This window comes from Taudactylus pleione, unplaced genomic scaffold, assembly GCF_031769625.1.
Source record: "Taudactylus pleione unplaced genomic scaffold, aTauple2 ptg000201l, whole genome shotgun sequence".
Taxonomy (NCBI): Eukaryota; Metazoa; Chordata; class Amphibia; order Anura; family Myobatrachidae; genus Taudactylus; species Taudactylus pleione.
Genome location: NW_028284603.1, coordinates 56,738,691 through 56,756,861, shown reverse-complemented (window position 1 = coordinate 56,756,861; position 18,171 = coordinate 56,738,691). Strand labels below are relative to the sequence as shown.

Sequence of the window (18,171 nt, the reverse complement as noted above, 5' to 3'; positions counted from 1 at the left end):
GTTGGTTAAACTACTATTTTTTTTTCTTGTTTGTAAGTGTATATTATGACAGATAGAACTGTATTATATTTAAATAAGATTTTTTATATATATATTATAACAACGAAATAATATAAAATAGTAAAACATAAATAAGCATAAAACATGTTTCCATAATTATACTCATTATTTTCATGCAATTGGTGCTCCCTGGAAATGTGTCATTAACTGTGTTTCTCTATTTCTTCTGTTCGGTTTCTTATCTAGTGTTTTTCGATAGTTTATGGAAAGTTAAACCAGCTAGAATCATTCATTAGGCAACCTAGGATCATCCATTACACAACCTTCAATTATACATTATGCAACCTAGGATCCTGCCTAAAAACAGTGGAGTGAAGGGGCCCAAACCAATATGCTAACTACGGTACATTGCATTGTTTGTTAAGGTGTTTTCTTTATTCCTATTTTAAATATATTTTATTACACGTCTTCCTCCTAACCCCACCCTACTGGCCGTTCCTCTCTACACTTTGATTCACACTCACTGTCACTGTCTCTTGTCTCAGGCTCTCCCATCCCCATAAGATTGTAAGTCATCACGAGTATGGGCCCTCTTTCATCAGGCTTGCCGACATTCTGGCTGCCCCTTCCGGAAGGGGACAGCCAGGTCGGACAAGCGGGGGTGCGTGGCGCGGCAGACAGGGTCGTGGCTGGGTATACTACACTGCAGTGGGGGCAGAACGGAGGGCGTGGACACGGAATCATGTAATTTTGTCCTGCCCCTGCTACGTAATGGCGAGATTTTTGGCATTGTTAAGCAGAGGGCGGGGCCACAATGATGCGACTCAGCGCAAATCGCTCCCGCCCCCCCGCTGCGGGGGTTTTATTGTAAGGTGGGTCGGCGGCCGTCAGGAGGCTTGCATGCCTTTCCAGGGGGCCGGGAGCGGCACGGCTCCCGGCCGATTTGAGAGCGTAGGCAAGTATGTCTTTCATTATGTCATCTAGTCTACTCTCACCTCATCCTCCTGTGTGTCCTTGTTTCTTGCCATCTACATATTCTTTACAACACCTGTTATTTACACTGCATAATTCATGTTGTACACAGTATCATGCTTACTCTATGTCCAGTACTTTGCATGTTGGTCATTTATATTATGTTATATGCTCCACTGTAAGCGACTTTGGGTTTTTTATGGTGCTTTCTAAATAAACAATAGTAACAATAATAACAACAATAATTAAAAAAAACATAATGCAACTACAAATATATTTTCACTTTCATTGCAACTGTTGTCTGCCGCCACTGGAGCAGAAAGACACTCTAGTGGTGGGTACAGGTAAACAATTTGTCGCCCGATCCGGCGTAGTGTGTACCCACTATGAGCGACCATGCCTGCTCCCGAGAGGTCGTTCATCACATCGACAGATCGAGCATACAAGATGCTCAATCTGTCAATTTGATGTATGACCCCATGGTTGTTGATGTGGCTGGTGAACGACATATCGTGTGGTCGTGCACCAGATCATGCGGTGTCAAACGACTGCGGGATATATCGTTCGTCGCATCCTGGGTCGACCAGGTACACACAGCGTGTTATGTGTACCCGCCTTTAGAGCTATGCTTGGTTTTTCTATAACCAGTGGTGGATATTGCCTACCATAATTATATTACCCGCCCAGTAAAATCCGCCATCCGCAGGGACTGCCTAGCAGTGGCAGTGACCTCCCTTTGGAAGCACTCCCTGCTAATCACAGCCAAACAGGCAGTCCCAGGGGGAGGTGTTTTCTCACCTTGGGACTGCCAGACCATACTGCGAAGGCAGAGAGCAGTTAATTAGGAGGCTACTGCCTAATGAAAGTGATAGCCACAAACAATGGTGAAGGGAGAAGATTAATAAATATTCTAGCAAGGTAATCTGAAAGACAGTCTCTGGCTCTGATATTATATTGAGAAAATATATATTGAGAAAATATAGGGCGGGCACTGAACGAGCGCCCGCTCTGAATCAGGGCGTTTTTTTTTTTTTGGTGCGTCCTCCTGGACGCTCACATAGCTGTGGGTTACCACCCACAGCTTATGCGAGCGTCCATGATGATGGTCGTGATGGTCAAGACCATCGCGACCATCAGGCTTGCGACGAGACCCTGCGGTAGGGTCTCGTTGCCGTAAGCCCTGGAGTGATTTTGGCTCTATCAGAGCCAAAATCACTCCCACTGACATCACTAGTGATGTCAGTGGGGCCGGACCCAGAGGGTAGGCGTTCCGTCTGGGCAGGCATGCCCACCAAAGGGGGCGTGCTGTCACTCACCATCGACAGTACGCCCCCTTTGGTGCGAGACCCCGAGCGACGGCTTCCCCGTCGCTCGCCGGGTCTCGCGCATGAGCACGATGGAGCAGCCTCCGTTGTGCGCATGCGCATTTGGGGACCATCGACCCGCTTCCGAGCGTCCTGTGCTCGCGAGCGGGTCTGAATGAGACCCTTAGTTTTTACAGTTGTTCTCTGTTTTTCGAAAACACAATCATCTTGATAATGCCTTATAGAACCATTCATGGACAAATACAACTGTGTAGAGGGATGACAGCCTCACAGCAAGCTTTGTCTCAGTCCAATAGATTAACATAAAATATTTGTGTATTTTATGCACATGTACTTTGTGTAATCCTCTTTCTATGGTCCCCTAGGAGCTACTGTTGCTAAGTAATTTAACTTCAGTGAAAAAAGTCCCTCTGTTGTATTAAATGAGTAAACACCCATATGAAAAGCAAAATATGGACAAAATACATAGCAAAAAATGAGAAACAACATTTGGATGTGGTACATCATGCCATTCATCGGGTACATTGATAACGCCGGTATGTACCTAGAATTGCGATTAAAATCGCAAAGGACAGCTCTTCTGAAAAGAACGAAAGAAAGAAAGAACTTCGATGTTATGTCCTAGAAGTTTCTTGGGAGTCCTTTTACGCATGCGTCGCTTGACATGCGCGCCGCGTGGGACACTAGGAGGGATCTGATGGCATTGCCAACTGGGTCCAAGCTCTGGAAAGAGTATTCTCACTCATATAGATCATGATTCACACTCATCTTCTTGATAAGATTGATATTTCCCTTGACTTGATCAATATAAATTCGCTCAGGCCTTCTATTATTATACCTCTTGTGAAAGTTTACTGCCCCATAAACCATACTTTCTCTGACACAGGAATCTCTATATTATATCTATTTCTCCTAATGTGTTCCTTGTACATCATGCCTCAGTGATCTCTAGTTTCTAGTGAATTGATGGGTTCATGCCTCAGCACTATGAAACTATTATACTATATCACAGTATGCATTACATTATCAGAGACAGTACCTTAAACTCATAGGATTCTTCAATAATTATTTCAAGTTTTGTGTGCTCTCCCAGCACGGGACGGCCCATTTCTGCTATACGTCGCTCTTCCTCTTCTTTGCTTGTAAGCGGCTGTTTTTCGTCATTTTCCTCTGCAAATAAAACAGATGGAATTACCACCATTGCACACTGTAGGCCAACAGTTCTGTAAATTTGTAAGAATGTTTTTGAAATAACAAAACAAAAGTGTAATAATAAAAATACTAGTATTAATAATAATATAACAGTAATAATACCACCACCAACATAATAATATCAAAATACCAATACAATAAAAATAACAATACATATTCATAACAAATAAATAAAATGAAAGATTCTGTATTTGCAGACGTACCTTAGGTAACCTACAGTAGCCATCTCTGACACATTAATCTGGGGTGCACAGCAAAACTTAATATTTAAGCTCTCCTTGCTAGAATAAAGGGACTCCTATTGTTGATAAGTGTCATGTTCAATAATTTTTTCAGTTGATGTACAGTAGTTTAGTAATTTCTTATTAAAGATATCATTCCAAAATTAAAAAAAATACTACCTTGTATAAGGTTTGTCATCGCCAGGATCCCAAAAACTCATAATGGTTCTGCACCATGCAGCACTGTCTGCAAAAGGCTCACCTGGAGCTGGTGTTTATTCCCCTCTCAAATGAACCAACTGTTTACAGGGGAAATCGATGCAAGTTGAAGGGGGATATCGATACATGCTGAGCATGCAAAGTGTTTAGAATACAGGTCGTGGGGACCCTGGATGAACCCAGAAAACAGTGCATACAAGTCGATTATGGCTTCATTTTTCGCTTTATCTTATTAAATTCCCCTCAATACTAATCAAATAAAACTTTTCCAAATAATTTCTGTAAAAAGTGCTTCCAGGATACACAATCACTGCTTACATGGGCAGATGGGGGTCATCATTCAAATTTGTACTCTTCCAATAAAATAAAAGCTACTCCAATATAATTGGTTATCACTATAATAATTATGGAACATTCATGCAGTCAATGTGGTCAGACTAGCCAACCAAAACTGTACAGCAAATGGGCAATTTATGACAATATGACTAATTCTCATTAGCAGCATAATTTAGTAAGTGAATGTTTTCTAAGGATTCTAGTACTATAATAGCTGCCGGTATAGAGCTTTCACTAATTGACAGGAACATCATTTAATAAAAGTGTAATAAAATCAAAACAACGTTTTTTAATTTAATAATTAATAGTATTTAATTATGTTTCATTTTAAAAAGCTAAATTATATTTGCATAGTACTCCCTAAAGGCATCCCTGTTGAGTAGTTTTCTGCAGCAGTCATTGCATTATATACCTACTCCATTCATAGGCCACATAAAATCATTATATTCCCTAATGCTGGGTACACACTAGCATATATATTGGACAATCAATTGATCGGCCAATATATCGTGTGTGCTTCTGCCAGTGTGTACCAGTGATATGTCTGTGAACACAGTATCGCCTCGGCTGTGCTGCCCAGCTGATGACAGATATATCTGCACATCGTACACAGGCAGTTAGACGACCGCCCATACACTTGCTGCACAGGCTGCCAGGGGAATTGTGATGGCTCTTCAGTATGTATGAACAACCATCATCTGCAGATATATCTTTCTGGTGTGTACCCAGCTTTACTCTCACACTGTACAATGAACCACTGAAGGACACAACATGGCAGCCATATCGCTATTGGCATCAGGGCTGGTTATACCCAGGGAGGGGAACCCACATGGATTTTTACATACAACACCCCCCCTCTCCCGGGGAAACCAGCCCCTGGTGCCAACTGGCCTGGGGCTGATTTTGAACAATTGAGGGGGGGACCCCACCACTGCGGGTAGACCTTCTATGGTTTCACCAGTCCAGGCTGGTTTTGGGGAACCAGGATTATGCTGAAAAGCGCCAGTGTGCATTAAAAAGTGGGGTGTACCCCCACAATTAAAAAAAAAAAAAAAAAGATTTATTCTGTTCAAAATTATCCAGCTGGAGAGAAAATTGTTTAGTTGGCTGATCTGATAAAAATAAAAGTTGGATAGTGTATGGAGTCACACTTGATGATGGTTGAGTTGGTCAGGTAACGTTCAGTTGGATAATTGGATGAAAAGTTTCCAGAGTATGGCCAGCTTAATACTCTGATTAATACTCTAATTTGAGTCCAGTATTTCACGTAGTACAGGTATCACTTCTGTACTTTACAATATGTCAATGTACAGTACGATAAAGAACAAGGGGTGACACAAATTGTAATAGCCATCCAATGTACAGAATGTATCTTGCTCAGACTAAATTATATTTTAATTATTCATCCTTTTTTAATGAATGGCTACATACTGTAGCACGCTTTATAGGAGAGTAGAATATTAAAAGGTTTAAGATATTGATGAGAGAGCTTCATATTTAATTTAATGGTATAAAAACTGAATGATTGAGTGATGTTTCTAAATACAGCAGCAAAGTCAACCCTCCAAAGCCATCCATCTATCAGTCACTTATTAACAGGTGGTTTCTCCAGGTACTTGTTAGTATGGGAGCATTTTACTGAGCTGCAACATGTGCTATCTCCCAGACAGGCTTCCTCCAGGCTGCACTGCAGAAGGGCTGGGAGCAGATGGGGAGAGGAGTACTGGAGCACTGTCTGAAAGCGTGACTACTATGCCAGGCTCCTCTGTACCTCGCTGCTCCCCTGCATAAGCCACTCTATGAAAGCTTGTTCTCTCCCTAAGTAAATATGTGGTAAACAGGTAACATCACCTGTCCAATATATCAAAGTTTAAGATTTTTTTAGACAATTAAAAATTGTACAGAGTTGGACAATATGCATATGTTATGTACAGATCACGGCAAATATACCACAACAAGGAGAAATACAGAAAACACATTAAACAGCCCTAGGGGCGTAACTAGGTAATTGAAGGCTCCATAGCAAAAGTTTGTAAGGGCCCCTGTGTGCCACCAAATGGTGAAAAAATGTATATAACACAAAACGCGGCACGGCATGGCCCGTGTGACTCAATTAGTACCTCAGTCTTTTGATTTAACCATTTGTGCTCAACCATGGATATCCTTAAAACCTGGACCGTTAGGGTGCCTTGAGAACCGAGTTTGGGAACCTCTGATATAACACATGTAACTTTGACAAGGAAGCTAGGCCCTCCTCACCTCTGGGCACCAGAGCAGCTGCACCCCTTGCACCTATGGTAGTTACGCCCATGAACAGCACATTGAACTGCATGTTGTGATATTTCACATATTTCCCTTTAGTGAATCAGGACAGTGTCTGTAGACTGGTAAAATGATTTCCATGCAAGCTGAACGGTGGACGCTGAGCAGCGTGAAACCTCTGTACACCAATTGGCCAGTGTTGGAATTGCTGGCTTTGGGCCTGATTTAGAGTTGCCGAATCTATGTGGCCACACCTCCCCTATACATCCACTATCCACATTTACACCAGTCCTATACCTGCTGCAGGAGACCCATCTGAAATCAGATGTCTGCCTATGCTCATCTTTGAATAGCCAACAATTCTGGCCACGACACACCCTTAGAGCACTACATGCGACAACTAAGCTGCACACATTCAGATATAACTGAGATGCATATGATTTAGAATCCCTGTAGTTGATCAAAGTTGCGCATGGCTAACTCAGACGCATGCGTTGGGTGGAAATCCGCCAAATCTGTCTGCACAACAGACATACACGCATCTCTGAATCAGGCATATCTCTAATGGGTGCAGAGTCAGTGCCGCAGATATTACTGGGAACATGGTGCAAGTGCCACGTTTCCAGAGAACTGCGCATTCGCATTACAGAAATCACTGGGAACATGGTGCATGTACCATTTTCCCGGAGATCAGCATATGCCAGAGTCTACAGAAGGCCACGAGGAGGCTACACACGGACCTCGTCTCTCTTCATGGAAGGAATATCATTCATTTGAATAGAGAACCTCTTACAGAGCAGTACAGGTCTCTAGTGACTTATACTGGGCACGTGGCATTAAGTTTAAAATTGTCAGTTTTTCTAATTGGGTTAAGCACTTTCACAGTCAATTTTGAGCTTCCCCTTAATTAAAATGGACTGGTCTAAATTTCTTAGAATGTAATGCTTGCTACAGTATATCATTATGTTATTAAAAATTCAGTGAAGGAAGGGGACAATGGTATGCCGTTTGTATATTATCTAAAGTGATATAAACCTACCTCTAACCTTTTGTGCAGTGCTATAGCATTGCCCTTACTGGGCTGCATGGTTGGCGTATCAGTTAGTATTACTGCCTCACAGCACTGAGGTCATAAATTCAATTCCCAGTCATGGCTAATCTGTGTTTGTATATTTGCCCCATGTTTGCAGGAGCTTTCTCTGGGTACTCCGGTTTCCTTCAACATCCCAAATACATACCAGTAGCCTAACTGGCTGCTGACAAAATAATAACCCTACTGTGTATATGTGCCCATGTATGTCAAAGGCGGGGGAGAGGGGGGGGAAGCGGGACATATCAAGCAATTACGAAAGAAGAAAAAGTACCAATCAATCAGCTCCCAACTGCCTTCTTTCAAACACAGCCTGTAAAATCAGAGGAGCTGATTGGTTGGTACTTTATCTCTGTCCATTTTATCTCAAGATTTGATAAGATTTGATATATTTCCCCCAGAGACTGAAATATTCTCTGAAAAATAACTGTGAGGAAATTAAGGAACCCAGTTTTCACATAATATCGTTATGTCATTTACTATCCAAATAAAATGTAGCATAATATATATATATATATATATATATATATATATATAGTCTGGCGTCATTCAGCGGTAATAAGACAATTAAGTCATATTCTGTATTTCCAATGTTTTGAGTATATTAGACCTGTATTCACCTGCAATGTTGGAAATACCGAATATGACTTAATTGTCTTATTACCGCTGAATGAGCCCGGAGAGTGCCGCTGCATCCGCATACGTTTTTGTCTTCACAATAGCGTGCACCACAGCAAGGTGTCTAAATGTTGTGGGAGTGCCGACCATTATAGGAACCTTTATAGATAGATAGAGATATATGCTGTAATGTCATGGTGTAATGGTAGGTGGCGTTACTGTACTTGGAAATGCCCAGACCTGCATCAATTGTAATCTGAAATTTCGTGCGTCAGCTAGGCTGCTCATGGTGAATTATCAGACTTCAAATGAGGGCATGATAGTGGGTGCCCGACGGATTGGACATTCCATTTCTGAAGTTGTGCAGACATTCAACATTCCTCCATCTACGGTGCCACGTGTGTACCAGGAATATTCCATGGAAGGAATTAACACCCACTGTGGACAGCACAGTGGCCGACCACAGGTGCTTAGTGATCATGACCAACGGCGTCTGGCCAGAGGTGTCAGCAGTAACAGACAAGCAACACTGGCTCAAATCACATCCACATTCAATGCAGGAGATGCCAAACGCAAATCCAGCAAGTCAGTGCAGTATTCTTTAGCTTCCATGGGATATGGGAGCAGAAGTCCCCCCAGGGTGCCCCTGATAACACTACGACACCAGAAACAGCGCCTCACCTGGGCTTGTGACTTCACCAATTGGACTCTGTAGGTCTGGCAACATGTGGCATAGTCAGATGAGTCTGTAGGACTGGCAACATGTGGCATAGTCAGATGAGTCATGGTTCCAGTTGTTTCGGCCTGATGGTAGCATTCAGGTGTGGCACAGACTTCATGTACTCCCACAATGATGGAATACTCAAGTAGGATAATGCTCCATGTCATCGGTCCAAAGTTGTCCAGAATTGGCTCGAGGAGCATTCTGGAGAGTTCCGAGGAATGGTGTGGTCACCACGTTCACCTGACATGAACCCAATCAAGCATTTATCGGATGTGGTGGAGGGGTCCATTCACACCCAAGATCCTGCACGTACAAATATCAGGGAACTGTGGGAAGCTATCCAAATGGCATGGGTCAACATCTCTTCAGAGGTCTTCTGTTCACTTGTGGAATCAACTGCACTTTGCCGGGCTAGAGAAGGTCCTATACTATACTAGACTTTTAGTACTTCAGACGGGATGCCGCCTAGGGATTTATGACAGATATCAAGATACTGACGCCTGTCATAATCCCGACGCCGGAATGCAGAACGGAACGACGCGGGCCAGAACAAATTAAGTACATGCTCCGACCTCTTAGCCGCGGGGGGGGGGAGGGGGGGGGCAAGGTTTAGGGCACCCCAGGAGTACTTAGGGTTAGGCTGGGGGAAGGGGGGGTTAGGGTTAGGCACCCCCCCGGGAGGGATAGGTTTAGGGTGCGGGTAGGGGGGGTTAGGTTTAGGCACTAACGGGGGGAGGTTAGGGTTAGGCACTAGGGGGGAGGTTAGGGTTAGGTACCCATAAAGGAGGGTTAGGATTAGGGGAGGGAGAGGGGAGAGTTAGCTGTACTTACCTCCACTATCAGGATTTCCTGCCTTCGGCCAGCTGCTGTTGGGATTTGAACGGGCGGCTATACAGCCGCCGGCAATACAATCCCATTCCCTTCAGACCACTCTCCGCACACTGTGCATAATTACCACCGCCAAGGACTCCGGAATCACACTGTTAGCTATGTGAGTTCCACACCTCATCTCGTCCTGAGGCTAACAGTGTGCATCCGGAGTCCCTGGAGGTAGTAATTATGCACAGTGTGTGGAGAGTGGTCTTTATCAGGGAATAGTTGCCAGAGGTGTCCATGACTATCGATAGCTATGTAAAGCATATAGGATCTGGAGAATGCAAAAGGACGCTCCTTTGTTCCTAGAATACATTATTAATGGCGGAGTGAAACCAACATAAAGAAGCTGCATGGTTAAAGGACATTAATTAGTGGATACTATTTGGACTGCTTATTTTATTCTGGACAAGTGGACATATTGTGCAATTAGGAGATGCTCAGTTTAAATTAATCACTATTAAGTGACTATTTGAAAATTTTAATATCTTTATTACATATAATCAGTGTTTTTTTTTCTATAAGCAAAGGTACTCAGAGCAACAAAACCGGTACTAAGATCAAAGTAAAAGGTTACAAGATGTAACTTCCATACTGTGGACGAGTCTTCGGGGATCGGGTACGGAATCCCATTGGTCAGTATCCTGACACCGCCATCCCGATTATGTTAGAATCCTGACGAGGAAAGGTGAGTATGCGAACCTAACTGTCACGCTTGTCACTGAGGGATTGAAAGCAGACGTCCGAGGTTGGGGGAGAAATCGGAGGCGAGGGGCTTGAATGTATGATCTCCTCATCCACAGAGTTTGGACGTTAATGGTGCGGAATGTAACCCGCTGGGAGGTGTTCACCAGTGACCCCTAAAAATCAGGATATGGGTTTTAGCTGCACCCAGCAAGCAGGTCGCGGTCCTTTGATCTGGTATTCAAAACCCATGGGAATAGAGATTCACACAGATGGTAGCCCGAGAATTATGCCTCCCAGGAGACACAGCTACACCAGGAAATGGTACTTGAGGTACCCACAGGTAGAGGTGTATAGATGCACTATTGCGTCGGAAGGTAACGCTAAGTTGCACACAGGCTGAGGTGGGAATTACGCACTGCTGCTCCAGAAGGTGACGCTAAGTTGCACACAGGCTGAGGTGGTATGATGCACTGGGGCGTTAAGGGTAGCGCAGAGTTTGCACACAGGATGAGGTGTTATGATGCACTGTTGCGCTAAAAATTGCACAGAGTTTGCACACAGGCTGAGATGTTGTAACGCACTGTTGCACTGAAGGTAGCATGGAGTTGGCACACTGGCAGCAGTGGCGGTTCTAGGGGCGGGCTAACAGGGCCGTTGCCCGGAGCGCTGGTCCCTAGAGGGCGCCACTGAGTCCCCAGGAGGAAGAGAAAAAAAACCTAGAAAAAAAAAACACGCCGGTCCCCCCCGCTAACCGCCGCAGGGAGGCTGCATTTGCCGGGCGCCCGCTCATATTTGTTATCAGCGGGCACCCGGCTTCCTCCCTGCAGCGGCAGACGAAAGACGGAGCTTACTCCTGAGCTCCAGCTTCCGGCAGAGAGCACTATGGGAGGGAAGTCGTGACGTCATGTCCCTCCCATAGATCTGTGGTGGAGGGGCGGTCAGACTGGACGGCAGCGGACAGAGGAGCAGGGCTTAAGGTAAGTATTGTGTTTTAATATAGGGGGCATTACTACAGTGGACACTACTAATGGGGGCATTAATATAAGGGGCATTACTACTGGAGGCACTACTATAGGGGGCATTACTACAGTGGACACTACTAATGGGGGCATTATTATAGGGGGCATTACTACTGGAGGCACTACTATAGGGGTCATTACTACAGTGGACACTACTAATGGGGACATTACTACTTTGGGCACTACTATAGGGGGCATTCTTACTGTGGGCACTACTATAGGGGGCATTACAACTGTGGGCACTACTATTGGGGGCATTACCAATGGGGGCACTACTATAGGGGACATTACCAATGGGGGCACTACTACTGGGGGCCTTAACACTGTGGGCATTACCAATGGGGGCATTACCACTGTGGGCACTACTAATGAGGGCACTGTATGGGGGGCACCACTTGTTGGGCCATTGTGTAAGGGGCACCAATGCTGTGGGCATTGTATAATGGGCACTACTACCATGGGCATTGTATTAGGGGCACTACTACTGTGGGCCTAGTGTATAAGGGGCACTAATTTGGGCATTGTGTAAAAGGGGCACCACTGTGTGTCATAACATGAATAAGGGACTACTGTGTGGCATAACTTGAATTGAGGAGAATGTATTATAAAGGGAATTACTGTGTTTGGCACAATGTATTATACAGGGCATTACTGTGTGTGGCATAATGTATTATACAGGGCATTACTGCATATGGCATAATGTATTATACAGGGCATCACTGCATGTGGCATAATGTGTTATAAAGGCCATTACTGCATGTGGCATAATGTGTTATAAAGGGCATTACCGCGTGTGGCGTAATATGTTATAAAGGGCATTACTGCGTGTGACATAATGTGTTATACAGGGCATTACTGCGTGTGGCATAATGTGTTATAAAGGGCATTATTGTGTAAGGAGCATTACTGCACATGGCAATTATTCGTCACGAGGGGAGAGCTTGGGGGAAGCCCAGCACCTTCGTAAGTGCTGGGCATGCCCCACAGTGTGATGAATTGGGAGTGTTCCGCAAGGACATGCCCCCTTTCCGGAAGTACGCGCACAGAGGAACACCATCTAAAAATTTTTATTGCGGGGGGGCGCCAATGGGAGATTTCGCCCTGAGCTCCTCAATGTCTAGAACCGGCCCTGACTGGCAGAGATGGTATTACTGAGTTGCACGTAGGCTGAAGTTGTATGACGCACTGTTGCACTGAAGATAGCTCAGGGTTAGCACTCTGGCAGAGATGATCAAACACACTAGAGAAGACACGGAAGAAATCTCAGAGGAACCTGGAACGAGGACACAGCTAGCTTACACTAGGAATGACAAACGTTGCTCAGGCAACTTCCTGGAGTCCTGGAGGCGGTTATATACCCAGGGGTAGCAGTTGATAGGAGAACAGCGTCAGCTGACTGAGATCATTCTACTACTGGTTGGAGATACTGTCACATGAGAAGGACTGTCATGGCGGCGCCCATGACGGGAACCACAAGAAACAAGGCCAACCATGGAAGTCCGCAAGCACCTAAGGCAGAATACCCAGCGCATCACCTGCCGCCGCACCAGACATCTGACTGCACGAGAAGTCAGGGGTAGCCGGCGCGGATGTAAGAGAAGGACGATCCTAAGCTGAACCCTGACACTAACCTTGCCCCTAACCCTCCCTACCTGGTGGCTAAACCTAACTCTTCCCCCTTAGTGCTTAACTCTAACCCTCCCCCTGGTGCCTAACTCTAACTTTCCCCATAAGCCCGCTACTTACCTTCGGGATCCCAGCGGTCGGGTTGACAGCACCAGTGTCGGCATTGTGACTGCCGGAATCCTGGCTGTCGGAATCCTGAACGTATCCCATCTTCAGATACTTATTTTATTAATTTCTGAAATTGTATCAATGGTTTCCAGAACTTGTTATAACAATTAAAAATTATACAAAAAAAAGTTTCAGTGCCATCAGAAAATAAATCACGGCATATATTGGTCAGAATTCCATATCTGTCTACACATGCGCTCTCCAATATCAGGGCACCCAAAAGGTGTAAAAGGTATACCATTATTAATATGTGGGGAGAAACATGGTCAGTTCCCCTCTGTCCTTTGATGAAGAAGGAATGGGCCCTTAGAACATCCTGTTTGTGCATGTGGGTATGGAAGTGGATAGATCTCCTTCAGTTTTCGTACCCTGACATAATCAGCTACTGTCCATCGTCATTCCCTACAATCCACGTGGGCACAGAGAGGGAATATAATCTTGTGGCGAGTGCAGAAAGCCACAAGCCCGAAGTGTGGCGAACGAAGCAAGCCCCTGAGGGGACAACTTTCTTGTTTTGGTGGACTGTATGGGCAGGGAACCGCACTTCCGCCCTCACTCCAGAGGCTTGATGCATCAATGAGTAAAATTCGGTAAAACCGCATTTCTCATATGCATCAAGCCCGAGTGCGATGCACTTGCAGTGGGTAACGCCATCTTCCTGATGGCATTACCCATAGAAGCCTGTGGGCTATGGGCCTATGGGCTTCTATCGGGAATGAGCTGAGAGAGGGATCCAATCAAATGCCTCCCAGCACCCCCCGCGGCATGCGCAGAAGGATGTCGGAGGGGCTCCCCAGGTCATAGACCCGGAAGCCCCTCCACTGCAAAGGGCCGCTCTTACCAACCGAACGGTCCTTTGCAGGGATCGTCATGCAAACCGGTGTTACCAACGCCAGCATGCATGCGATGATTGGCGGAATGCATTGCATCGCAAGTGCGATGCGTCATGCATTCCTCCCCACGTCACTTCGAGGTACAGAAACTGAAGGGGAAATATACCCTTCCTGCTGCCACACCAGCTCTTCCCATCTCATCAGAAGGTGCACCATTTTGCACACCCACAGACCCTTGCATCTTGGGATGTATATCTATGCGCACCCTTGGGATGTAAATCTATGCGCATTCGTCTAAAAATAGAGGCTTTTGAGGAGGGTCTGTACTTTCAGAAATGATCTTTAACTTTTTTGTTTAATCTCATGACTATGTGCAGACCCTCCAACATGACCCGTTCCATCAGGTACACAATGCTCTGCTCCTGGACTTCCCTGTTACTGTATGATTGCAGACACCTGTGGTGATACACCTGTCTCATCAATTACCTAGTTCAACACAGGTGACTGCAATCATACATTAGATGGGAAGTCCAGGAGCAGAGTGTTTTGTACCTAATGGAACGGGTCATGTTGGAGGGTAGGCTATGTGATCATTACACATGTTCCCCTAATTCTGAACTAAGGTGCAAGGTGACTAACTGAGCCCTCTGCCTCACACATAAACAAGAGTTAATGTGTTCTCCTTACTGCTCTATACACTACTACTGTATGTAATAACATTATCATCTTTATAAACAAATACACTGAAATGACATTCCCATTATATATGCTTTATTATATATTACTTAAGAACAACAGAGATTGTACATATTTCTGGTATTTCACGGTACTATTATATATTCTCTTACTACATTGTATCTTACTAATTATCTATATTAACCACAGTAACTTGCCATGGGATGATTACATTTTATCTGAAGGAACACGGAGACTGCCCGATTAATGCCTGTACTGTTCTTTACTGTCAAACTATTGGTAAGTGTGGAAGCTTATAAGCATTTACACAGCACACAGCAGGAAGCTGATTAAACTGACCTAAGCATATGAACTGTGTTTCATTAAGGTAATGAAGCTGTGATTTGATAGGATTGTAACTGGAACATTTTACCTACACCGGAAAAGGTCTGAACAGTTCAAGCATTAACAACTCCCCGAGCCATTATAAGCAACTGTGCATAGGGGAGCAGAGAAAACTCCAGCTAATAACTTTCTACAGACTCCAGTCTATGGGGTATATTTACTAAAGTGAGAGTTTTTAGAAGTGGAGATGTTGCCCATAGCAACCAATCATATTCTAGCTATTATCTTTTAGAATGTGCTAGATAAATGTTATGTAGCATCTGATTGGTTGCTATGGGCAACATCTCCACTTCAAAAAACTCTCACTTTAGTAAATATACCCCTTTGTGTTCATTGGAAGTCACATTTCCCCAGTGCATTAAAAAGCACACTGTGGGAATGTTGGTATCCATTCAGAAGGTTGACAGTAACCATATCGACATATGTAATCGACACCACAATGTTGACATTAGAATATCGACATGGTTCAAACAGTCAACAGATAATGTATCGACATCCTCGATGTCGACAGGTTCACGAAGTCAACATCGGAACTGTCGCCATGTGAAATGTCGACATGCTGAGGATGCCGAAGGTTAGGCGCTGCTGGGAGGGTTAGGGTTATGCAGCGGAGAAAAGTTAGAGTTAGGCACTGGGGGAGGGCTAGGGTTAGAGATTAAGGGAAAAATACTTACCGGAACGCTGGAGCATCACAGGTCTGCGATTGAAGTGACTATCACATGGCTGCTGACACCCTGAAGAAGACGCTAGAGCCACCCCTCCCAATGACTAATCACACACTTTCAGTTGTTTAAATAGATTCATTTGGCCAATAAAGGTATAAAGCACTGGTGAATCAGGCGCTCAATCGTCACTGTTTTGGGGTTCAGGATGGTTCCGCCCCTTTTCATGCCCTTCTCGCTTTTTGTAGAAAAGTCGGACACCCTCGCCGCAACTACCGCTAATTGTCATTTCTGATTGAATCACGCATTTCTCGGATGCAGACATTCACGCGTTGTATGCAAGTTTCATTATACAAACACGCTCTTAATTTAAATTTACCCCATAAAGTTGAGTTTTAAACATCGAACTTTGAAAGAAGAAATTGAATATTGAGTTTATGTATATAAAGGAAATTCACAAGTCATTACATTAAAACAACTGTGAAGTTACCAACAGTACACAAAACAAAACAGCAGGATTTACGGAAGTTGGACACTTTTATGTCTGAGGGGGTCTAATCAGCAGAAAATGTACCAGGGCCAAGTTATTTTCCAAGGCAATCTCTGGTTTCCCAGCTGCTGTGCCCCTACAGCACATACAAACTGACAGGACACACTGGGACTTGTAGTGATATAGCAGCAATAGAGGCTAATTTTATCTTTGAGCTCTAAGGCCCCTTATTCAGAGTCACTCGCTATTTGCGGTCGTTCGTTCTAAAACAAGGGGTGGCTATTCAAATGAACCGTTCGCTGTTTGCGGTCTGTTCATGCCTCTATGTCTGAATGAGCGAGCCAAACTTGCGTTCGTTTTTTGGAAAAATACGTCCCCTGGCCGCTCGCATCCTACGTCATGTCCGCTATTTATTAGATTAATCGAGTACATCGACAAGGGTATGAACTGCTTGCTATTCTTGTGGTTGGTGTTTGCTACCACAATTTTGACTCTAAAATAACCCAGTGACGTGGTCAATGACGCTGCTGTTTTAAATATGCACACCCATAAAACGCCCGTTTTGACCTTTAAGCACGCCTGCGTTCTGATTTCCACTCCCCATTTTCAAGCACCTTCCCCTGTTACCACCCACATACGCCTCTTTCTGTCACTCAAAATAGCAGGCATTCGCTATTTTGCGAGTACATGAATTTCGGCCGCACTGACTGGTTAGCGCATGCGTATAACGATCCGTACGCATGCGCAGTTGGGCTAACATCGCTCGGAACGAACGAGCGGCCGCTTACGAGCGGCTCTGAATCAGGCCCTAAGTTGCATATGTATCAAAGCTTGATGTGAGATAAAATTGTGAGATATATATCACCAACCAATCAGCTTTTAACTTCCATTTTGCAGGCTGTGTTTAAGAATGATAGTTTGGAGCTGATTAGTTGGTGATATATATTTCACAATTGTATCTCACATCAAGCTTTGATACATATGCCCCTAAGATCATTTCATGAATTTAAAAAAATGAACATATTATTATTGCATATTATTTGCTCCAATTCTGTATTGCGTGGTAATAGTGTGAGGTCTGTTATTCAGCATGTTGCCAATATAATTCATGGTTTTGTGTTAAAATGAGGGAGTTTTTTTATCCTTCAGCAAAAACTTTGTATGGAAAAGGTCATCTCATCTTCTCAATAGCATTACATACAGTCTCTGCTAGAGAATGGACAACATGTCAGCTGCCAAGGAAAGCTTAATGAATGGCAAGTGGTAATAAGTTGTGGTTCAAAAACATCTTTATTTAAAAAAAATATATTATATATCATGTTTTTAACATCTGCAAAATGAAGACTAGGTACAATATTACACATCTAGTTTTCGGATGTGTCATGCCAGATGTCCTTGACATTTTGGCTGGGTAGGCATCTTCAGACAAACATAAAAAATATGGAATCCACAATTATCGCTAATGTGAGATTCACCACTCCAAGTAAGAGGAGAAGGACACTTAATCTGCACAATATCCTGTCAGTACTTGCTTCATATAACAATGAAATTAGAAATCCACATTTTTAATATAGGTTTTTTTACAACAAAAGTATATAATAAAGCACAGTACTTTATGTACATCATAAAGTCTTAGGGGTCTATTTACTAAGCAGTGTTAGGAGTCAGAGTGAAAAGTGATAAGGTGTCAGCCAATCAGCTCCCAACTGTCATTCTTCAAACACAGCCTGTGAGATGGCAGTTGGGAGCTGATT

The 18,171-nt window shown here is 44.1% G+C and overlaps 1 protein-coding gene across 24 annotated transcripts in view; it reads right to left on the bottom strand.

Moving 5' to 3' along the window:
• LOC148518421 (sodium/calcium exchanger 1) overlaps positions 1 to 18,171 on the bottom strand; it is a 369,187-nt gene that overhangs the window by 76,988 nt on the left and 274,028 nt on the right. For 15 of the 24 annotated variants that reach the window (XM_088477621.1, XM_088477615.1, XM_088477614.1 and 12 more), the window contains one exon: positions 3,337 to 3,467. In XM_088477621.1, the coding sequence (XP_088333747.1) occupies positions 3,337 to 3,467 (131 nt within the window). Of the gene's footprint in view, positions 1 to 3,336; positions 3,468 to 5,846; positions 5,874 to 6,046; positions 6,083 to 6,831; positions 6,863 to 12,942; positions 12,955 to 18,171 lie in introns of all 24 variants that reach the window. The other 9 variants (XM_088477623.1, XM_088477630.1, XM_088477634.1 and 6 more) reach the window with 7 other exon arrangements.